We start from the raw sequence: 25,016 nt of genomic DNA, 5'->3' as shown, positions 1-25,016 counted from the left end.
TGTCTTGAATTCTCTTCAGTGGTTCAAAATACAGTACTGCCCTCCAAAGTGACTAAAAGAGGCATCATCTTACAGAATAGAATTGTTCTCTGAATATATGCCACATCATTTCTGTCAATTTCAGTGAAAAGATTAGCTTTACTCCTTTTGACTCTCGTTAGTTCTGGGGTGCAAACACCGATTAAAGGAAGAAACTGGTTTCTATTCCTTCTTGTGCACCAGAATTACTTATGACTCAGTCAGATATGCCTGTGCAATGTGCTAATTGCACAGGGGCCACCAAGGCCTGCTCTACACCCGTGGTTCTCAAGTAGGAGTCCGGAGCCTCCTGGGGGCAGAATTCAGGGGGGCTGCCAAACAGGGCCAGTTTTAGACTTGCTGGGGCCCATGGCAGAAAGCTGAAGCCCCGCTGTGTGGGGCTGAAGCCCCAGGGTTCTAAGCCCTGCCACCTAGGGCTGAAGTCGAAGCCTGAGCAACTTAGTTTTTTGGGGACCCTATGGCGTGGGGCCCCGGGAAATTGATCTGCGTTTATGCTGGCCCTGGCTTTTATGTGCAGAAAAACAGTGTTGTGGCACTGGTGGGTCATGGAGTTTTTATAGCATGTTGGGCGGGTTCTCAAAGGAAAGGGTTGAGAACCCCTGCTCTGGACTACACAGTTAAGTCGACGTAAGCTGCCTTGCATCAAACCAGTTGTAGATGCGTCTTCACTTAAATCTGGCTCCCACCCATGTAAGTGCCGCATGTAATTAGACTGATGCAGCATCAGTGTAGACACTGCATTACTTACATTGACTGTCACTGGCTTTCAGGGGTCGTCGCACAGTGCCCCACACTGATGACAAAGTTTCACATGGTATTTGCTTTTGCAAATATTTCTATAGCATGTATGCTTTACTTTTTGCATTTGTTTTATTACTCTGGCTTCAAGGGAGATGCCTAATAAATGGTAATTCATTATTAATATGCTGATCAGTGATATAGTATTGCTAATCAAAAGCTTACTTGTTTTCCAGAGGGCCTGGGATCATTTCACAGGTCCAGATTCCACGGTGGTCTTTGTTTTCAATATCAGTGGATGATGACAGAACCCGCCATTTAAGGCAGATATCTAATTAAGTAGTTAGAAGAACATTACTACATCACAGCAAGTATAAAAAAACCCTCCCCCCCTCCCCCATTTATTGTGCTAATGTGATTAATGGGATTCAACATGCAGCTTTGACAGTCTCATTTTCCCTCTGTCTACTAAAGGCTCTCTGAAGCTGTCAGAATTTTGACAGATTAAGAGAAATTCCAGCAAATGGCAGCCACAAAAAAAAAAAAAAAAAAGGCAACATGTAACACAAATGTTGCCTTTCCCTATTCCTCCAAAGTTCAGCTGCCCCAAGTTTCAGGACAGGCAGTGTACAGTTCTGAACATCATGACCCATCAAAGATAGAAATGGGTGAATCTACCAACCCGAACCTCTATTAGAAAGTCGGGAACCAAGCTCACATTCTATGGCACAATGTTTCTAACCCCACTAAAACAGAAGATACAGGCCTTGAAATAACTTTCAAAGGCTTCTAAGATGCATTAGTTATAATTCCTCTCCCTCTGAGGGCAACCCAGTTAGTTGGACTCGTGTTAGCAAAGGAATCACCATGTATAATTTCACATTTTACATACAGTTTGGCAGATACTCTGCTTACTACTGTAACTTTAGATCATTAGTGAACACTGTCCAAAACTGTCATTTATTTTGGTGTTATTTCTACCCCGGGAACACTTGTTTTTGAACACTTTCCAAAAGGTAGCTCATCATACTGCAGTAGGCATTTGGAAAATATGAAGTGCTGCAATACCTGTTGGAGAAGACCTAATCTAATTTGGGTTTGAAAGCCTTATTATTAGGAGTAAGTACTAAGAAAAGGTGAGGAGTATATTTTCTGAATAGTGGTAGTTATTGTGCCAACTATATTAGAGCAACTAAAGTTTCACTGATTTCTAGACCAGGATCAGCATTTTGAAATATTTACGGATCAGTTAACCAGTACAAATGCTTTCAAGATGTCACACTATATCTAACAATGACAAGTCATGAAATATTATATGTTAAATAAGTTACTGCTCTCTTGCTCGCCCCATCCCCGCTTACCTTGCCTCTCTCTTCTATTCTGACATGAATTTAGCAAGCAGATCTGACAAATTTGCTAAATGCTTTGTGTGTCTAAGTAATAAACTCCAGACTGCTTTGAAATGCAGTGGGCTTCTCCCAAAACGGTGGATTACAACCGAATTGAAATGGGACAGGAAGACAAGATTGATATGATTTCCAACAAGCAGCATGCACTGACACGGCTGGAAATGAATACTGTACATAGTACTGGAAAGTTGAACTTTCCAGCTGTCCAGTGATCAATGGCAAGTGTTAGTGAGTCCTGATGATTCAAAGTATATCACAAGTTCTTCTGTGTGTGTGTGTGGGGGGGGGGGGGGGGGGAGGGGATTTTTTTGTCACTGAGCCAGGACTAAACAGCAAATCCTGGACTTCATACTGGTTCAAGTTTTTGTTACACTAGAATAGCTTCAGAATCTTAAATGTACAGAAGTACCCTAATGGGTAATTTAAAAACAATGTTTTCCATCCATGTTTTTTACTTGACATTAAAGTTTTAACTGGTGTTTCTGAAATAAATTTTAAATTTTTCTCATACGCTATAAATTCAAGAGCCAATTTAAATGTCATATTCTGTGCTCACAGTGTTATGACTAGCAGTTTCCTTTCTGGGAGCAGACAACTTAATGTAGGGAACACTTTATTTCTGTGACACTGATGTGGGAGAATTTACTTACTGGGCTTTTTCATGAAAAGGCCTTTTATTAAACTTCTGACTGCAGGAACAGGGGCTCAAAGCTACTTAGTAGGATAACAAAGCACTGTAATATTTAATTATACTGTGATCAATTGAAACGTGAGATCAATTTCATACTAGGATACTACAGGCATAGAAAGCCATCTGTAAACTCAAATTTTGCCATAGGAAGTGGGAAGCTCAGAATATAATTCAAAAGTTAAAAAAGCAAGGTCTCTCTACAAAGATAATGTTGGTAAAAAGCAAGGAACAAATTAACAAACTGAAAAAACATCAAATTAAAACTGCCAAGGTTGAGGTTTGATCTTGTCCTGATGCAGAGCAATAAAGAACCCAACCTTGCATTGGAGACAGGTGCATTGCTGGGAAACACTGAAACAGCTTCACACAAAAACATGTTATGTAAAGACAATTTGTAAAAGGAGTTTGGCAAATTAATTTTAAACAATGGTTAACTAAACAATTAAAAGCCAAAGCTGTGCTCCACTTCTGCAGTCCTTTACCAATAATCTTTTCACTCTGCAGCATATCAAACCATTCAGTAGTTTGCTGGCAGCCTTTAAATAGGATGCGATGAAACATACAGAAAGTGGAACATGCACAGTTATAAAAAAAAGATGTGAATGAATTTTGTTAAGGGAGAGATGGAAAATGAAAAACAGGGGCTATAAGGGGATCTTCTGAAGAAAGAAGCACATGAAAGCATAGCAGTATAGTGTCAAATGCCGGGGAAAGCTGGGATTAAGGTGTTTCAATTTAAAGGCCTTTTTATTATCCTATTAAATCCTCTCCTTATTTCTCCTTTTATGTATTCAATTATATAAAACTTACCACACTGAACCAGGGCAGGAATTTCCACTGCACGTCTTCTCTTATACTGAATTGCATCTGAGGGTTTCTCCAACCATTTGTCACTTAGATATCCAAACTCATTCCAGAATGAAGTTACTCCTTTCTGACCTAAAGAAGTTTTTATATAATTTTCAGTGGCAGAAGAATGAGTTTAAATGTAAACTACAAAATTAGTTAAAGAATGTGCTTTGCTAATACTGGGGGACCAGTAGCTTTTAAGAGAAGTTGCAAGCAGGTATGAAGGTAGTACAAGATGTGGCCTGGAAACAGGACTGAGAGATGGGATCCTAAGCGTTCATGTGGGTTTGGAAATGGACACTCCCATGGCCTTGGAATAAGCCACATCCCCTTCTGTGTCCCTATCAGTCAAATATTTACTTACATTATATGAGGGGTGGGGACGATTAGTCCATGTTTGTGAAGTACTTTGAAGATACATGCCACTATGTAAATATTACAGTTCCTATACAGAATGAGGTAGTAATACAGAGAGACCGCTGGGTCACCTTTAAATGCCATTCTATCAGCTCAAATCCAGTATCAGCTAAAGACTACTGTGAAATTCCAATTCACAAACATTTGAGAAAAAGGCTAGGTATGTTTGTAGTTATCCAATACATTGCAATGATAAGCAGTACTTTTCAATCTTCAACTTTTTAACAGTGATCTGCTCCACAAAGGAAGCTCTGTCCTCACACATTTGTAAGCTGAAAAAAAAAAAAAAAAAAGAAAGAAAAAAAAACCCTGAAGATAAAAAAGAATCAACATTAACATATATTTGTGAAGCACTCCCCTTTCACTAAAAGCTCCCAGTCACATGGGAAGTATTTTCTAATATATTTTAGTTAAACTATTGCAAGACCTCCGAGGCAGAACATATTCCGATCCTCAACTTAGATAGGACAATGAAGGCACAGAGGCCAAAGATTTTTTAAAACATGGGTGCCTAAACTATTAGACTCCTAAATCTGTATTTAAGCCTTCCATGTACAATTGAAGAGAGTGCTTAAATGAATTTCAGGCAGTGTCACCATTTAAAGTTAATGGTATTTATGCTTATAAGTCACTTAGGTACTTCTGTAAATTCTACTTTGAAGGCCTAAAGACAGATTTAGGAGCTTAATTTAAGGCAAATTAATTTAAGGAAAATTTTGTCCCAAGTTTCAGTGACTTACTTCAGATCACATGAAGTCAGTAGCAGACTAGAAACAGAATCCAGAAGTGTTCAATCACTGTTTTCTCATTCAAGACCTAGACCACAAGCCCAGAAAGGCAACAGTATATACTAGGGGCACACCATCATAATCATCAAAAGAGGGAACTAATGCAAGCATGATGTGATAGTAGGGGGCAGGGCAGGGTTCAGCAGCTGTGGGGCTCACTTCTGCTTTATGTCTTATATTCCTAAAAGCTTAAACTCCAGGGCTTCAGCCAGCCACTGGCAGCAGTCAGGAAGGGATGTACCCCCTGCAGTGTATTCTCTTTTGTTTTTTTCTCTCCTTCCTCTGAGGTGTCAGAGATAGGCATGGCTGGAGATGGGACATTGGATCGGGAGAGCCAACGCTCTGAGAGGGCTCTTTCAGGTACTTGGCTAATTGGTTCTTGCTCACATGCTCAGGGTCTAACTGATCGCCATATGAGGGGGAAGGAATTTCCCCCCAGGTCAGATTTGCAGTAACCATGGGAGGGTTTTGCCTTCCTCTGCAGCATGTGGGTGGGGGTCACTTGACAGGATTATCTAGGAATATCACACAGGAGATCAGACTAGATGATCTTGTAGTCCCGGCCTAAACTCTATGACTCTACGTACAGACTCACTGGAAAGAACAATTATTTTGCTCATAAACACCTGGCAGAAAAGCTGTGTGAATTGCTGTAATTTTTTTATTTTGATCAGTTATTTTGGTAAACTTATTCTGTCAGATACATTATTCTTTGTGGACCTTGCTTATTACATTGAGGTTCATACGTTGTGCCCCTTATTCCCACATTTATTTCAATAAAACTAAGAGTGTAATTGAAAATTAGGCTCTAAAGGATTAAACTTTAAGAATCTATCTTATAAACAGCAAAAAATATTGGATCAAAGCCACCTGCTCATTTAAGCACATAAATACAGTCAACAGAGTTAATCAGTTTCAGTCTCTCATGGTAAACACAGCATCCAAGAGCAGGGCAATAATTACTTGGTATTTCTTTCAAAACATTTCTAGCTCTAGGAAGTTGACAAAGCCAAAACTTCACTTGGGTTCCATAGGCAGAGTGCTTGGAGCGGGAAGAATGGTTAAAGTCAATAAAAACATGTGCAGCTGAGTGCTGGCGAAAGTTGTGGGAGAAAGTATGAAGGAAAGGTCATGGATTGCACCCCTCTGCCTTAAGTCAGTCTGCTATAAATAAGGCCCCACTTGGGCCTTCTGATCTTCCAATTCTGCTTCAATTCATGCCTCCCTTAGTTTCCTTTTCCCTCAAACATCTCCATGGGCAGCTTCAGAAATCTTGTACTGAGAGCTTTGCACTCTCTCTCCTCCTTCAAATACCTTCAGAGGCTGGGACTCTTTTGTCTTATATTTGACAGAGCCCAACTGATAGAAACAAACACTATTCCATCACTTCCATCCCCTCCATATGCATTCACCAAATGTGTCCCAATGCTAACTTTCTAATATCAGCTTACTAAAAAAACCCCAAAACACGTTAGTGGTTTGCAAAACAAGCCACCTCTATCTTGTTCTCTGTAAGATTTTTCTCCTTCTCTGCTCCATGTCATTTATCCTGCTGCCATAACATGTCTTTTTATATGCCTGTATTCTCCATCAAGTGCCATGCACCCCTGTGCTATCCACCAATATTAAATAATAGTGATCCTGACCAATTGGATGGCTGATTTTCAGACCTGCACTCAAAGAAAGGACTCTATGCACAGACATCCTGAGGTGGATTGGTTGAATACGTCAGAGAGACGTATTTGGAGCCAGGGTCTGAAAAGCCAAAGTTGCTCTAAAGTTAAAACGGGTAGTTTACTAACTTCTAAACAACTTCTCCTACATTAAAGCCAATTGGAAGCAGAGCATCAATATAGCTTATGGTGCATAAGGATATGCAGCACTACAGGAAACCCTGCTCCCATCCATGAAAGTGTATAATTGTTCACTTCAACTAACTTCTCCTTCTCACTAGCCATCTTCAAAAGTAAGTAAGGAACTACATAAATATCCCTTTTAAGGTTTCAGGAGCAGTTGCTCATACACCAGAGTTTAAAAGCACTCCATCACTTTTTTTCTAGGAAGAGAGAAAAGACCCTCTATTAACTGCCTGTGTAGATTTAAGTGTTTCTTGTGCTTTCTTTCATACAGAGCAATACTGGCAGATCGATCATGTATAAAAGAAGGACACTTGTCCAAGGCTGCACTGAGGCTACACTTGTCCCAAAGGAACCAGATATTTGGGGACCCAATGCTACTGGTACACATCTATTGGTTAACTGACATACTTGCAACAGGCAGGGGCTTTTACAGATACGTATACTGGCCAAAAAGTACTTGAATACTTCAGGAGGAAGTATTTTACAGAACATGTCCACATCAACTGTTCTGTTTTAAATTTTTATATTACAACAAAGAAACAAAAAAGCACAAACCCCACAGTGACAGCCTAAATTTTGCATATGGGGACAGTGTGGGGTGGGGAACTGGGCTTGGAAATAAGTGTAGCCAGGTGAAACTGGACATCTTGAGCTACCAAACTTCTCTGCATTAGACAGAAATGCACATTATTTGTGAAGGGACGAAATCACGCTTAGATTTTTTTAAAAGACCATAATTTCATTCAAACTAGAGCACGATTATTCCAAGTACTACTATGGATCTGAATTAAACAAATAGTGATATTGCATCTTTTATTTATAAGACAAGAAAGCTACCCAAAATTATCTGTTTATTTTCAAAACCAAGATGTGATGCAGGAGCTCTGTGCATTTTTCACACTATAGAAGTTTTCTAGTGCACACTGAAATTAATGAATAAATTATACAAAAAGCAGATTACAGCATTCGTTAAAACAACATTGCTTGAACTGGGACACAGCAAGGGTCACATCAAATTTGTAAATACATGTAGAATCAATTTATCTAAAAAATGAATAGATGTAACATTTGGTTGTACTTCCAATTCCTTACTAGATGAACCAAAATGCTTGCCTGATTTCACTACTAATAAAATTTGCACCTGGTTTCCTTTGTCTTCATCCTGTGGCTACTGGGAAAGAGCAAATTCAGGTTGCATTTTAGGATTCCTCCAGCTGTACTTTTGATTCTTACAGCTGGACACCCATTTGGGTCCACACTTTGTCATCCTGGCTCTACACAAACTGAACTCAACTGGTTGACCAACATAGGCTCACCACCAGATCCCAGGATTAGCATTTGAAAAGGCAGCATGCATGGTTATAGCACCTTCATCTCAACTCCATATCTAAGTACTTTACGTGCAACCTCTGCTCCTGTGTGTGCTCCCAGAGGCAGCAACAGTTGAATAGTGAGTAATCTCTTTGCCTCTATTTTCTGCGCACAGCATGCCTCTAGGAATTGCAACTGGTACAGTGTCTGGTACACACTGACTCCCTCAGGTGGCTGTTCTTAAAAGCTACAATCGGATCCAACTTCTGATTTATCTGATGCATTTGATGAATTAACAGTTTGACACAGATTTTTTTTAATAGCTATATAAAATAAGCCAGGCTAAACAATAAAGATTTACTTATTCCAATGTCCTTCCAGTACTGGATCAGATAATGCTCCATGGATGTCAGCAAGTGGTTATATTCTTTAACATTGACAAAGGCCTGTTTATTGTGTGTTGGCTCCAGGGCTTCTAAGGGCATATCCACCATTCCAACTGCACCACCGCTGAAACTGAAATAACATCACTTCAAAGCATTTTGGTCCAAGTTCAAAGAACAAGTTCATCTGTTTAGTTTGCGCTGCCCTTGACTCACTTTAGAAACAGGTATTTCAAATTAAGGAATATTTTTCTAATAGAAAACTGAGACTAGTATCCTGTCTGATCAAAGTCATGTGCAGAATTATATTTAAGTTACTTCATTTCAAATGAGTACAGGAAATAAACCTCAAAAATATTACTTTCTAAAATGTGAGAACATGTCAGAAGTGGCAGGACAGGGAAAGGAACAGACACCAGGATTTGAAGAATATAAAAAGAGAAATACTTACATGCAGGTAAAAGCTCAGAGAAACTGAGAACTCAAGAACTCCCAAGTTGCAATAAGAAATTCAACAATAGTGAGTTACTCTAAAAATTACTTTGAGAACTGCTCTATTCTTTACATTATTCTTCCCTTAACACATGTACATAACTCTCAAAAATATATAAATAATCTATGTTGTGCATATGCTTGAAAAGGAAATAACTTCTTTCACGTGGGATCATGGATTTTAGACTCCTGCTAGTATTCAAAATACCTGCATTTTAAAACAAAATTTTAAACCTGATCAACAAACAAACAAACAAACAAAGCTTACCGAGACCCCTGTTTAAGATGTGGTCCCACTTTCTCATACATTCTGACCAAGCGACCATTGTTATAGATGAACATTCCATCATGACTTCTGTTCTCGATGTTTATTCCAAACATTAAATAGAGCTTCTTTGGCCTCCTCAATTCTCTGAGCAGTGTAAAATCAACAAGCAGTTTTCTTTTATAAATTTCCTTTTAAAGTTTTTAATTTAATTTAATTTTACTTACTGTTACCAGTTTAATAGCCACTGTTAATCTGGTTTAGGAGATACAGAGATTGGATGTTCACTTTCACCAGAAATATAAATGATAAAAATGTAATATCAACCACAAAAACATCCAAACTTTGAAAGGCTAACATGCTTCTTGGTTTTTCAAACTGATGGGACAGACGTCTGTATACTGGAAATGGATGAGAGGCAGATCACATTCACCCATTTTTGAAAACAGAAAATTCCTGCTTAAAATCAAACACAAACCAAGTAGCACTTTGGCAGCTTGACATTAATGAAGACAGTGTTAGCTGTTAGCCTCCAAATTAAGACTGAAAGCCATTGCTATGAAGATGTTCATGTTTATCACCATGAGAACAGCTAAAGACATTCTTTCATTGCATTTGTAGAGGGAAAAATGCCTTACTAAATTGGCACTTGTTTTCATTTCAAAAAGTTTCTGGTTTATGGATTTTTTTTTTAAACTAGGCATACTGTAACCATCATCCATTAGTAAGCAACAGAAAATTAGCCAGTTTTGTTCTCAGAGTTGACTTGTATCATTCCATACACTTCATGTTTCCTTCCATTCAATTACTGGAGAATGGAGGGTTAAAGTGCCCTTTGGCTTTGTAGAACTTTCTGCAAGGAGCTACCACAGTCAAAGAAACTAATCATGAACAAGGAGCTTCAACTAACATAAACCACATTCTGTGGGGGTAGGCCTGAGGAATGGAAAGTATTAAAATTGGTATGAGAACTCCAAGGTAAGCACCACCATGTAATCACTACTTGTATGCTGCATCTGCCAGTAACATTAGAAAATGTAACATTATCCAGTTAAAGAACTACACAAAGGCCATGTACTACAGGTGACCTTCAGATTCCAGGAAGTGAGGATTTTACTTTCGGTAAATGACAGTTGTGGCCTTCCTTGAAGTGAGGCATCACAGAAGCAAGAATGTGTTCACTATTATCTAAAGAGGCAACTCTACACAGGACTCCCCAATAGCTAAAGATTGGATGTTTTTTCTGAAAGATATGCGCTAGTTCAAACGGAAATGATTTTGCAGAAGTTCTATGGCCTGTCATAGAAGAGGTCAGACTAGATGATCACAATGGTCCTTTGTGGTCTTGGAACCTACAAACCTATAAACGTTTTGTTTCAGAGCTGCTATCCATTCCAAAATTCTTGGGTCATTCCCAGGAAGTCTTAAAATAACCCTGCGCATCACATCATTGTGATGCAGTGTTCAGAGGCGGTATTACCAAACTGAGGTTTAAAGCCATGAAGCAAAGAGGCAAATGTGATAGAATTACTTGTCCTGCAGGAAAAAAGCAAAGTAACCAAAGACATTTTCTGCTGCATTGAATGAAGTAGTGTGTTCTTTGCAATAGCTGCTCTCCCCTGAAACTCCATTAAAAGTTTCTGTTGACAGAGTGCACAGAGTGAAACTGTCTAGTTATACTGTGAAAGGTTTTGTGGGGAGCAAAGATGAAAACCCAGTGAAATAGGAATCTATCCACTGTTTGTTATTGTCCCTACACACCAGACAATCCATCTGCCAGAGATTACTCTTCTGAGCAAGGTTTGAACCCAATTTCACCACTTTATAGATTATATATGGACATATCCATGGGTCATTAGATAGTTGGTATGGATTGCCACACCCAAGAAGATTTTACCATCTCATATTCATTAGTCTCAGCCCACAAGTTGCTCTTGCAAAATCCGGGCATCTGATTAGCACTTCATTTGTTCTGCCCGTGCTAGGTAATAAGCACAGAGTCTAATAAGGAAAAAACAAAAGACAGGTAGGTGTAATCACATCATACTCTTCAAGCAGGAGTAAAAAGGGGAAGATCTGCATCTTTGATAGTAGCTGGGTAAGAATAGAGAGGGCAAATAATTTCCCAAAAGCCAGGAGGGAAGACAATGAAGAAGGAAAACTTCCTCCTTTCTAGCAGTCAGGGTATGGGGAAATGGGTGAGATATCCACTTCACCTAATATCAATCCATTGTGTTAATTAGCGTTATAATGCAGCAACATGCTTATGTAAGTGACTCCAAGACCAGACAAAACCCCAGTTAAGTGCAAGTATGTGTTTCTCAGATCCGGTAAAGAGGGGAATGCCTTCAGTTGACTGTTTGAATGTCTGACCTTATGAATATCAGCCTGAAGATGGACATTACTTTATATCTTTCAACCTGGGTAATACAGGCCTATAATCTCCAGCTTCTTTGGACACTGAAGTAAATCTCTGTTTCCTTCTGTTGTACTCCTGGTCTGACAAATTTGCCTGTATGTGGAGGAAATGTCCTACATTCTGTTCAATTGCAATCTGCAAGTCATAAAAATAGAGACAAGAGCTACTGCATGCTCTAAAGAAGATTCTATGCTGTAGCCTTGTTGAGGAGGAGACTGAAAATGTCAACCTGTAGGATACAAAATAATAATTTCCTCATGGAAAAATTTTGGGCACCCTTTGGACCCATGGTGAAGATGATCTGGTAAACAAAATATAATCTAGCCTCTGGGCTTCCCTCTGGCTGCCCAAAAGGACCCACACCGAGGGACTACAAATCTCACTTTTTCCCTGAAGAGCGGATATTTGATCTGAACTGCTGTTTGTGGATATTAACTAGAAAAGGAAGCAGTTGACTCTAATCTAGGCAACAGATAGGTGTTATAGGCTCAAGCACACCCTAAAATACTGTCAGGGTTTGACAGAAGCAGACTCCTAAAAATACTTGTTTTTATGCAGGATCAATGGCCATAGGTCTCTAGCATGCTCCTATTCCTATTCTCCAACGTCTCAACGTGAGAGAGCCAACATTTGAGCTTCTTCCAAATTTTTGTAGCCATATTATAAATATTAAACAATATTTGTTTCATCTGATGTATGGGAGGAAACATAACCCAAGTGTCTAAAATAGATAAAAGGAATTTCATTCTAAAAGATTTTAGCCAAAAAATTACAAGGATTAAAAAAATTTCCAGAAAAGGGGAAAGGATTGGAGCATCCAAAATAATTGAAAAGCACCTTGAAATGATGAACAGTTGCAACTTGAGAAAGCACTATTTAAGTATCAGACTCTGGATCAAATCACCATTTACAACATACAGTACACAACCACTTTTTCTGAAATACTGATTAAATAGTCTCACATCTTGCCTTTGTTTCTCCCGCAGCTTCTCACGCTTTCTTTTTGCGTTTTCTAGAGCATCCTGTAATGCAAGCTGAGCAGACTTTTCCATTTAGGGGAAAGAGCAGTAAAACAAGTTATTTTAGCATCGATTAATACCCTATGGTTTTTTTTCAAGCTGCTTCCCATTTTGAGAAAGTGAATATTCTAGAGCCCACCCTACTTCAAAGCTTGTCACTACAGTCTGCTAACAACCCTGATGCTTCCAGACACAGTTAGTGTACTGGAGATTAAATCAGGATATATTAGAATCAGTGTTAAATATTCATTCTGCTGCTCACAGCACAATACCCGAAGGAGTGGAGTGGAAGGCAGTAGGTTTTAATTAACTCTATTCCTCCATTTATATACATCTGAGGCCACAGAATGAAACTTCAATGTTTCTGGTCTGTTTGACTTTGCACCCAAACACCAGTGGCATGGAGTGTAAGTTAGAGCAGTCAATTATCTACAACGGCAGGGTAACACACAAGAGAAAAACTATCGGTGATTCTGGCCAGTCAAAAAAGAACAAACACCAATTTCAGTGACACTCTATAAGAGAAAGAAACAATCATTACAATATTTTGGAATGGAAAGATGAAGTTACGCTATAGGTGATGGACCCTTAAAATAGATTTTGAGAATTAATCACCACACTTGCTCCTCCTTCCATCTCCCACAATTTCACGTTTTGCAAGTGACATATGCCCTTCTGCTGACACCAAGCCTTGTCTTCAGCATTTCACTGGCAAATCATGAAAAATTCAAGTCTACATGCATGCATGGGGACAGAAGGCTGGAGGACCAATGAAGGGGGGGTGGGGGGAGCAATATTATTACATAGAATTAGTTCTATGAATACAATATCTCCATACATAAGCATTATAATTATCACATTTAAAAGCAACCAATAGGCGGAAGTTTCTTAAAATATTTACTTGGAAATGTAACTGAATCCAAGACCAGTGCAACTAGGCACTTTATCATTGTAAAACTCCTCAATAATAGGACATACGTAATTGACAGAAAAGTAGTTCTGGGTATCCTCCCTGGTGTTTAATATTACTTGTAAGCTACATTTCAAAAGCCTTTCATTACAGTTGTTTCTAGCTTATCTTTTTGAAAAATTACATTCCGAAGAAATTAGGTACCTTTCCAAAAAAGCTACTACTGTTCATTTTCCACACTGACACCTGTGGCCAGTAAACATGGGCTACTGCAGAGCGATAACAAGCAATATTTCTGAATATGCATAAGAAATACTATCATTGCTATAGTACCTTACTGACTTCATGCAGAAGAGATCCTTCTAAATGCTTTAACTGGCACTTAGCTTCTTCTACAGCTTGTTCAGCTAGAAAACATAAGCAAAACAAAGCAATTACTTAAAGTATAGCTTAGAGACATAAAATACTGGCTCTACAGGAAAAGAAAACGTTTACTGGGTAAACACCATGACAACTTGGTACTGTTAAATGTTTTAAATCTCAGATTATGAATTTGTGAGGTGCTGAGCATCCTCTGCCTTACTGAAATCTCTGGGAATAAAGGGCACTTAGTGAATGACGGAGACTGCACCACGTGAGCACCTCCTGAGGTACTAACATACTTAGTCACTAAATTAGATTTACAGACAATTCATAGATTCCAAGGCCAGAAGGGACCAGTCTGATCATCTAGACTGACCTCCTGAAGAACACAGACCAGAGAACCTCACCAAAATAATTTCTAAAGCATATCTTCTAGAAAAATCATCCAGTCTTGATTTAAAAATTCTCAGCGATGGAGAATTCACCAGGACCTTTGGTAAACTGTTCTGATGGTTAATTACACTCACTGATCAAAATGTATGCCTTATTTCCAGTCTGAATTTGTCTAGTTTCAATTTCCAGCTGTCAGCTTGTGTTATATCTTTCCCTGCTAGACAGAAGAGCCCATTATTAAATATTTGCTCCCCTTTTAGGTACTTATAGACTGTAATCCATTCACTTTTTAACCTTCTCTTTGTTACGCTAAAATAGATTGAGCTCCTTGAGTTTATCACTATAACGTAGATTATTTAATCCTTTAATCATTCTCATGGCTGCACTCTGAACCCTCTCCAATTTATCAACATCCTTCTTGAATTGTGGGCATCAGAACTGGACACAGTATTCCAACAGCAGTGACACCAGTGCCAAACACAGAGGTAAAATAACCTCTGTACTCCCCCTTGAGATTCCCCTCTTTATGAGTTCAAGGCCTTCATTAACATTTCTGGCCATAGTGTTGCACTGGGAGCTCATATTCAGCTGATTATCCCTCATGACTCCCAAAATCATTTTCAAAGTCACTGCTTCCCAAGATAGAGTCCCCCCACCATGTCAGTATGACCTTGGATTTAGGAGGAGGATCACTACTTTTCTTTAGATTCCTTGCTTTCTTTCATTAAAACTCCCCATCCTACCTTGCAAAGAAATTTGTGACTATGCTTTTTTCTGTATTTTATATTTTAAACCACAACAGAGCAGTTGTGGGAGTTTAGCTAATATTTGTGAGCATATAAAAGTATGAAGTGCTACAAAAGTGTTATTGATTTCTATTCACAAGTTTTACTACTAGCATAATTAAGCCACAATTTTGAAATAAAAAGCAAAGTTATAGTACTAAAAATGGTTAGTTCAGGGTATTACAAACCAATCTTCACATCCACTTCTGCCTTCTTTATTTCTTCCACTGCAGTGCCTTTAAACGATGATGTGACGTACGGGTACATTCTGTTACGACAGAATGGTAAAATCATTATGACCTGCATTTTCAACACACACCAGAGCAGTCACAGGAGCAAACAAATGTTATGCAGTACATGTTATAATGCACATTACCTTCGGATTAATTTACCTTCTCAGAGGCCAATGCCAACAAGGTCTGCCACAAAACTGCCACTTTGTATATGCTAATAAGTGCTAAAGAAGTTGTAGATAGACTACCTCCCAGAAGCAATTTAGAACCTTTAACTTCATCTCACCTCTGTAATATTATTTTTGAAACAAAGATTGATTGATGCACTTTTGAAATTCATGGCACTAAAGGGAAATGTTTGCATCCAGAATACATGCATCACAATGTTTGTATCCAGAATGCCTATGATGTCTTTATGTGACTGTAGGGGATGTGTCTACACTGCAGTTAGACACCTGGGGCTGGCCTGTGCCAGCTGACTTGGGCTCGCAGGGCTTGGGCTGCGGGGCTGTTTAATTGCAGTGTAGATTTCTGGGCTCAGGCCTGAGCCTGGGGTCTGGGACCCTGTGAGGTGGAAGTTTCTCACAGGTCAGGCTGCAGACTGAGCCTGGAAGTCTGCACCACAAGTAAACAGCCCTGCAGTTCCAGCTCCTTGAGCCTGAGTCAGCTGGCACGAGCCAGCTGAGGGTTTTAATTGCAATGTAGACATACCCTAAGCAGGGGTGGCAAGTTATATGGGCCGCATGGTGCCCGGGCTCCAGCAATATTCAGGGCCCTGGGGCCAGGCTCCACCAATGTTTGGGGTCCAGTCTCTCCCCCGACCCCACCAGCTGCCCCCCACACCTCCCCAGAGGGTCTCCCGGCCCCCATTTGCTGCCCCTGCGCACCTTCCCCAGGCTCCCCCCAGCATCCCTGCCTCTCCCCTGCAGCTCCACGCTGGGTGCTTCCACTCTGCTGGCTCTGGGCATCAACTGCTGCTGCAGGGTCCTAGTGCCCCCCATCCCCGAGTGGCAGGGCAGGCTAACCCTGACCCTGCCCTTCTGTCTCAGACCCTTCCCTTTTCCGGTGGGACCCTCCACCAGCACAGGGCCCCCTCACCTGCAGTCACCTCTCCTGCCCCATGCTGGGCAAGGGGCAGCCCCATCCCTCACCCCCAGTGAGGCTACAGTGAGGAGTAGCAGCAGGGGAGGAAGCACACACGTGATGGCAGCCCTCCCCCGGCACCCACCACAGGGGAGGTGACGGGGCTTCCCGGGCCTGAGAGGGGCCCTAGGAGCACATGCAGTGACTGTGATGCGGGGTGAGCGTGCTGCTGGGGGACGGGGGGGGGGCCTTCCCCAAGAGCTCACTGCTGCTGGAAGGGAGAGGGCTGAGGGGAGTCCTCCTCTCTGGCCCCAGCCCTGGGGAAGCCTGATTGCACCCCAAACTCACCCCCAGCCCTGCCCCATCCCACCCCAGAGCCCGCACCCCCAGTCAGAGCCCTCACACCCCCGCACCGCAACCCTCTGCCCTAGCCCTGAGCCCCTCCCACACCCCAAACCCCTCATTCCCAGCCCCAGCCAGAGCCCTCATCCCCCGCAGCCTAACCCTCTGCCCCAGCCCTGAGCCCCCTCCTGCATCATTAACCTCTCATCCCCAGTCCCACCCCACACCCCTCATCCCCAGGCCCCACCCCCTCCCTCCGCACCCCTTCCCACCCCCAAACTCTGTCCCAGAGCCTGCCCCCCACCCCTTCCCACACACTCTCTCCTGCCCACAAACTCCCTCCCAGAGCCTGCACCCCCCACCCCTTGCCCCAGCCCACAGCCTGCACTCAAACTCCATCCCAGAGCCTGCACCTGCTCTCCCACCTGCTGCCCCAGCACGGAGCCCCCTCCTGCACCCCAACTCCATCCCAGAGCCCAACCTCTCAGCCCTTCTGCACCCAAACTCCCTCCCAGAGCCTGCCCCCTGCCCCCTTCCTGCCCCCCCAATCCCCTGCCCCAGCCCAGGGCCGGCACCCCAGACCTCCTCCCACCCCCCAAACTCCACCCCCCACCTGCCTAAGGCTCTGGGAGGGAGTTTGGGGGGCGGGTTCTGGGCACCACCAAAATGTCTACAAACCTGCCACCTCTGACCCTAAGAGCCCTTAAAGCACAGTGGCTTTGGATACATTGTCTCTCATCAGACCCAAATAACTCACCACACCCAACACTCTGTTGACATGGTATTTATCCAAAAGGTAATGTGTAAGGTATTATATGAAAACTAATAACACACTAGTTATTAATAACACACACATGCATTTTACAATGATAACATTATATGTAAAGTTATGAATTGCCACTGTATGATGTTACTAGAACATATTTAAGACCAAACAGCTAAGCCTCTGTAAAGGTGATAAACCTTTAAAGGTTTGTTCTAGACAAAGGAATGTGGGTTTACTTCAATTTACATATTAGCAGTAAACAAAGATTTAAAGCTGCATCAGCAGGGGTTGTTCTGATCCTGAACTCTAAACACAGAGAATTAATGTGGCTCCTGCATCCCAGTGAAACAGTGGAGACTGAATCCAGAGGAGTCCTTCCCAACTTATAAGACAAAGAAAATCCCTTTGGGGATTGCAGCGGGGCAGTCACCCTGCTCTGGCCCTGAAAGGGTTAAAAGCCAGCCCTTGGAGAGGACTGGGGCTGAAACACAATAAGAAAAGGCTGGGAGGCAGCCAATCAGGGCCAGGCTGGGCCCTATAAAAGAGCTGCCGGGCCAGAAGGCAAACAGTCTCTCTCTCGCTTTGGAGAGAGAAGGACCTAGCTGCCTGGGAGCACAGGGTACCTTGGGCAGAGCAGTGCTAGGGAAGGGCAAGAGGAGCTGGGGAGCTCCAGCCTGACAACTCCCCAGACTGAGGCCTTGTTAAAGGCCAGGGGAGGTACTGGGGCTGCTGGGAAAGGCTGCAGGTCCATCCCCCTTGCCAATGATGAGTGGCCATTACAGACTGCAATTTGCCCCATGAGAGGGGGCTAGATGATGACTGGCAGTAGCCACTGAGGCAAGGTAGGCATAGGGTGAGGGGGGTCTCCTGGGAGGGGAGACACAGAGTGTGGGGGTACTGCTGCAGGGCAGAACCCCAGGTAAATGGAATTGGGGTCCAGGAGGGACACGGGGCCTGAGGCAGGAGAGATGGAGGCCGGCAGAGAGTGCTCCGAGAGCTGGAATTGAGCTAATTCCCGAGGCAACACACCAGTGAGTCTGCGGTCTGCTACACAGATAAAAGGAACAGAAAGAGACTAAGGAAGCAAGCAATTTGATCTCTGTGATGGCTCCTGGCCAGCAAAATCTGGAATGGAGACTGTGGATGAGAGGAATCATCTGGAACAGAGACTGTATCTTTCTAGATTGTTTAGTTTTTAAGATGTGTGCTTTCACTTTTATTTGCTACCTTTATCCCTTTTACTTGGTATCACTTAATCCATGTTCTTTTGTTAATAAACTCATTTTGCTTTCACTAAAAACAATCAGAGCTGTATAAGGTCAGTAAAGTGTGTGCTTCTAGAAAACTGACAGGCTGGAGTGTTTCATGGTCTCTCAGAGGCAGCAAACTTAACACTTTCTCTATGGGAGTCCAGGGAAAGGCACTGGTCCCAGCAGTAGGGCGAGGCTTGTGGGCTGCTACCAGCCTGTTGGTGTGAGAGCTCTGGACCAACCCTGCGTAACCACAAGATAACTAGGGTTACAAAACAGATGGTGACCCAACCCCGTACTGGCCTGGGTGAATTCCAAAATGTCATAGTTTAACACATACCAACACAACTATTTCAAGCCACTGGAGCAATTAACTGCTCACCTTACTCATGCACATAGCATCACTCAAGTTAACTGTACTAACCAACCAGCAGGATTTGACATTATCTGCTTATCATCATCCATAAAAGGAATTTGTACTTCAAGTGAAAAGTATTCCACATGCAACTGTGTATATATAAAGTATCAGATTTTAAAGAGTCAGGGGACAACTTTTATAACAGCATATTTAAAGTCAATTACTTTTTATACTGTCACCTATTTACATGTGTGTTTTTACTATCCTCAGGAAAATCACTCTAATGACTCTAATTTCAATTAAAGAATGGCCTTTAACCAAAAGCGTACAAACAAGTTTGTAAATGTTTACGATGCAGATTAATATTTTAGTGCCTTGCAGTCCTTTTTATTGCAGCCAAACTGCTCAATGGAGGAAACTAAGGTGAAAAGAGATGTCATTATGACAACTTTGCATATAAGAGATGGAACTAGAGTTGTTTTGTATTTTTTTAAAAAAATGCAGCAATACAGTATTGTGATCTCAAGCATTAGTTTGAAATTTGAATAGACTACTAATTGCTAATACAGGAAGCATTTTTTTCTAGATAAAACTGAAATGGAAAAGGGTTCTTAGACATTAAAAACGATTTAACATGCTGGGATACACTCAAACAACGCTGCCAACATCTGAAAAGTGAATTAGTCTCATTACTAAGGTCTGGTGTACACTTAAAATTTAGGTTGAATAGCTAGGGGGGTTTGAGGTGTGACAATCCACGTTGTAGCTATGCTGACCTACCGCTCTCCCTCAGTGTAGGCACAGCTAGGTCAATGGAAGAATGCTTCTGTCAACCTAACTATCGTTGTTCGGGGAGGTGGACAAATTACAGCAATGGAAAAATCCTTTGTGTTACTGTAGAAAATGTCTACATTATGGTGCCACTCCACTGTAGCCATGCCACTGGAGTGCCCATAGTGTAGACAAGCCCGTGGTTGTCTTTAACTAATGATTCTGTGAAAATAACCAGAAGAGTATATTTATGTAACAGCACTCTCTAGTCTGTCAATTTATGCTATTTAAAAAACAAAGTAAAGCTACCTATGAATATGGAAACCAGTAACTGCCAATGGATTTGTTGTTATATTGAAGTACAAAAAATAACTGGAGGGTGGATTTCATGAATTCCTAATTACCTTGAAGAATCTGATCTAAATTGTAAGCATTTAAATGAAAATCTAGCTACACAATGAAAATTAGTAAACTGAATGTTGTTTCATTTGAACACTTCTTCCTAATACCAAGTTTGAAGTTAAGTATTCATGTGATTTGGAACGGATCTGAGATCTGTGGATGAAAAGTACTATTTAAGAATAATAATATAAAACAGTCTTGCAAACATTTATCTTGTATTTAGTGTGGTATCAGAGAGATACACCAAGAGGGTACCTAGTCTAGTGTGTTCGGGAGAGAAGTCATCTAATAACACAGTATCTAGGTTTTCGAAGTTAGAAACAGAAAGAAACCAATTGGTTTTTCCAATTAATAGACTGACCAAAGGACTTGAGATTTCTATGGAAATGCCTTGGAAAAACAATGAGAAGTTTCCAGACTGGAAAAAAACAAATTATGTTGTAAGTTACTTGGTACTTAATGTTGCACTAGTAAGCTTAACATAATATATTGTTCAATGTTTCTCATCATTTGTACACAATCTGTGGTGAAGCGTCCTCAAAATAATACACGTAGCCCTTTTACTATTGTTTGAAGAGGTCCATGGCCAGCCCAGCCAGAAAGTCTGTTAACTATCCTCTCACAGGTATGATAATGAGAAACCATAATGATATATTACATACTGAAGACATTTAAAACTAATAGAGGCACAGTCAGCTTCCAGTAGCTTGCAGTATAAATATATGCATTAACATTAATATTAACTTTAAGATGTTAGTAAGCTAAAATATAGGATGGACCATAAACCTCCAATTCCAAGGGAGAAAATTATTAAGTATTGTATTTAAAGAGCCAAGGTGGGCGAGGTAATATCTTTTATTGGACCAACTTCTGTTGGTGAGAGAGACAAGCTTTTGAGCTACACAGAGCTCTTCTTTATGTCTGTTATACTTCTTCCTCTTAGCTCTTGTACAAGGGAAAATTAGATGGTATAGCTCCATCTACTGAAACAAGGAGGAAGCAAAAAATCACAAGGGACATAACTAGTCCCCATAACTTATTTCCTAATGAAAAAAAATTAGCAGAAAATCTGAGTGGACTGAGGAACGAGCAACAGAAAATATTGTTACATAATTGGTTTTGTCAGTTCTCACTCTCCTACACAGGAACATCCTGAACTACTATCAAATGTACCAACCAGTATTAATAGGGGTGGTGAACTTACCATATTAATGTAAAAAGAAAAGGAGTACTTGTGGCACCTTGGAGACTAACCAATTTATTAGAGCATAAGTTTTCGTGAGCTACAGCTCACTTCCTCAGATGCATATCGTGGAAACTGCAGCAGGCTTTATATATACACAGAGAATATGAAACAATACCTATTCCCACCCCACTGTCCTGCTGGTAATAGCTTATCTAAAGTGATCATCAGGTCATATTAATGTAGTAACCTGTGGGTGCCCACATGGCAAAGTTATAAATGAATACAGATATGTTTCTGGCAGTATGACCTCTAACAGAGACTGTTAGTTGCTCTGAAAGCCAAGTTTTGAATGCACAGTGTTCAATTCAGCATGATATTTTAGCTGTTGTGGTTTTGATGGAGCAGTTTCAAAGGTCTTGATGCAAACTGACAATTTGCACCCCCTTATTGTCATCATCTGTGATTTCATGACACAGGCTGAAGAAGAAAGGTTAGTTAATATGAAGTTCACTGAAAACTGTAGGAATATCTGAGAGGTAAATGGAAACAATCTTGTACAGAAAAAATAAATGCATAGCCAGGAGTATCAGCAAACCAAGAGGTTACATGGCTGGGGGTGTGGAGGGAATATGGTTACTGAAGTGGAAGTTTTCATAAGCTCATGGAAGTCAAGGAGACAAAATATGAGCCAATGATTAACTGTCAGACGAACCTGTGCCCTTGTCTGACCTGGCTTTCCTTCAAGAGTTCTGTGGATCAAATGAAAGCAAGGGATCAGATGTGTAAACTGTCAGCCCATGACATAAAAATGCATGTGTCCCACCAGCTACAGGATTCATTACTGTACTGTAGAACACCAGCAATTCTCTCCATGAAAGCCCTAAGAATCAGGGAATTTAAAACACAGGAAGTGTGGGTGGGTTTTAATAATGACTGGCAGGAAGCAGAAGTTACCAGGCAGAAATGCATGAGGGGAAAATGAACTATATAGGGTGTGATCCCATACAACGCACCCAAAAGCGAGAAAATTACAGAAGCCACTTCTCATTGGCAGAAAACAAAAACCCTTATACAGAAAACACAAAGATGAAAAGTGGCCACAGCTATTCCCCACACAAGTTTGTGAGGTCACAGAGCTGGCCTTACCAAAAGCCTGTCCTCCCAGATTGTTGGTTGATAGATGAAATGCCGTAGAAAGAAATGAGTCATGCTGGAGAGCACAAGAAGGTGTCAGAACATAGTTCTGAGCTACAGTGGAGCAACAGCTCCTTCCAAGGAACCTCATCAGAATGGAAAGTCACACATTGGGTGTCCACATTTGGGGAAAGCCGACTGGCAATGAGGCAGCCTGAAAAGAAGTGATGTCTACCTCAGGAGAGGGGTGAGCCCAAACTTCTGGACCACTTACATTCTGGTCTCTCCCACCCATAGCACTTCTGTAGCACTTTATTTTTGTTCTCTCTAAGTTGAGCACTCAGTATAAAGCAACAAGGAATTAGCAGCAGAGGACTAAGGCAAGGCCTCCATAGCTTCCAGACTGGACTAAGGCTCCATTTGTACCACTCCAAGCTGGCCAATGTGAGTGATATGCTTGCTCCCTCTCCATCTCCACTATTGAGAAAGGATATAGGACCAATATATGGATTACAGAGCCAGCATTTTCTGGAATTACCCAAGCAGCTTTCCTTGACTTCTACTTAAAACCAGTCATAAACTGAGGAAGCAAAAATGATTTTGGGAAGGGAGAGGGGAAGCTGGTGGCAGAGACTAATTTTGTAGTTTTGGGGAGGGGCTCCTTGTTGAAAGATGGCTTTATAATAAGGAATCCCGAAGAACTCATTACATTCTAGCATCAAGTTCTCAGTTTGGAACAAATTGTTAAAATATGATAGGATTCTCATTTCACTGGAAAAGTGAGCAAAACCAGATACAAGATGTTAAAGGAAACTGACACTTTGTACTTAATATAGAACAAAGTCTCAAAACACTCCATTAAAAATAACTGAGAACCAGGATAACCGGCTCAATATTCAAAAGTGATCAGACAAAGAGGGTCACGCAAATTGAACGAGCAAAATACATAGGACATTAAAATAGAACAGACACTGAAAGTGATTGAAAGAGTGAATATTTCACCTAGAGAGCACACTTCTACAATTATTGGGATATTCACAGCAGTTATTTTCAGAAGGAATGATATTTTTGGTGCTGCAAAATTGATTTTAACACTTAGCTTGAAATGAGGGCTATTACACTACTGCAAGAACATGAACATTGAAGTTATGCTAAGCTTCAGCCAGAAAGTGGCATACACTGAGATATGCCAGCAGGATTCTGACAAGCAGTCTCTCCCCCTTGAGCACTAATGTTGGGGGGGGAGAGGGGGCAAGTTATAGAACAATAGTTTGCTTATCTACACTGGGGTGGGGGGGGAGGGATAGCTCAGTGGTTTGAGCTTTGGCCTGCTAAACCCAGGGTTGTGAGTTCAATCCTTGAGGGGGCCATTTAGGGATCTGGGGTAAAAATTGGGGATTGGTCCTGCTTTGAGCAGGGGGTTGGACTAGATGACCTCCTGAGGTCCCTTCCAACCCTGATATTCTATGATTCTATGATTCTGTATCTGCTGCTACAAGTTACATCCAGGCCCATGGATTAGTGACTTTACAATGCTATATTCACTTTTAACCCAGAGTATTTTCCAATTTAACCTGATAAACTACACAAAAGGATTATTTGACACGCCACTTAACAGGCAGCCACCTCTCAGACGTAATGTGGCAATTATGAAAGACCACACAGCAACACTACATAACTGTTTAGGATAGAAAGTGAATGATTCCACTGCGTTATATGCCAGCTTGTTTCTTACTATTCCCTATTAATACTTTGGTCTACATTCATCCCAAGCGACTCATCTTCGCACCCCTTTGGTATCCTTCTCTAACTTACCAAATACTTTTACAAGATGCCCATTGCACTCTCCCCTTTCAATTGTGCCTCATTCAAATCCTTCCATTTGCTGCTTTTCCATGAAACTGTGTGATCCACCAACATATACAGTATCTAACCCAGTTTAATTTTTTTTTTTTTTACAAACACATTCCCAGCTATTTGGAGATGTAATTCATTTGATTGTATTGTGTGACTGAACTGTTTCTACCCTAGACTTGCACTCTCTGCAGTGCAGGCTCCATCTCTCCTCTATTGTTAAGCTATTAAGCAAAAAATAAAGTTCACAATTAGAAGGAGCTGTTCTCAGTATTTGGATAAGAGCTAGTGGCTTTGGAACCGAGAACAATTGCCATAAATCCAAGTCCCTCAACAAGGTTAAGAAAGGTCAGCTGCTCCAGAAAAGCCCTATGGCAGGCCCAACATGGTGATAAAACAGAGATGGGTAAAGCTAGAGTGATCTTCGACTGAGGAAGAGCTAGGGCATTAAGGAATCTTTAAGTCAGCTATAGTCAATGGAGAAAGGCCAAGAGTTTATGATCTGTA

General features: G+C 41.2%; 1 protein-coding gene across 1 annotated transcript in view; it reads right to left on the bottom strand.

Annotated features, from left to right (window-relative positions):
- MORC1 (MORC family CW-type zinc finger 1) overlaps positions 1-25,016 on the bottom strand; it is a gene marked incomplete at its 5' end in the record, with an annotated part of 95,639 nt that overhangs the window by 45,881 nt on the left and 24,742 nt on the right. The window contains 7 exons of the mRNA XM_084647446.1: positions 1,003-1,108; positions 3,688-3,816; positions 8,463-8,617; positions 9,245-9,388; positions 12,630-12,703; positions 13,923-13,996; positions 15,319-15,398. Coding sequence (XP_084503572.1) covers positions 1,003-1,108; positions 3,688-3,816; positions 8,463-8,617; positions 9,245-9,388; positions 12,630-12,703; positions 13,923-13,996; positions 15,319-15,398 — 762 coding nt within the window. The remainder of the gene's footprint in view (positions 1-1,002; positions 1,109-3,687; positions 3,817-8,462; positions 8,618-9,244; positions 9,389-12,629; positions 12,704-13,922; positions 13,997-15,318; positions 15,399-25,016) is intronic.

This window comes from Lepidochelys olivacea (assembly GCF_965140295.1).
Source record: "Lepidochelys olivacea isolate rLepOli2 genome assembly, chromosome: 1".
NCBI classification, from domain to species: Eukaryota; Metazoa; Chordata; order Testudines; family Cheloniidae; genus Lepidochelys; species Lepidochelys olivacea.
Note: the sequence above shows the minus strand (reverse complement) of the source record. Positions and strands in the feature narration are given on the sequence as shown.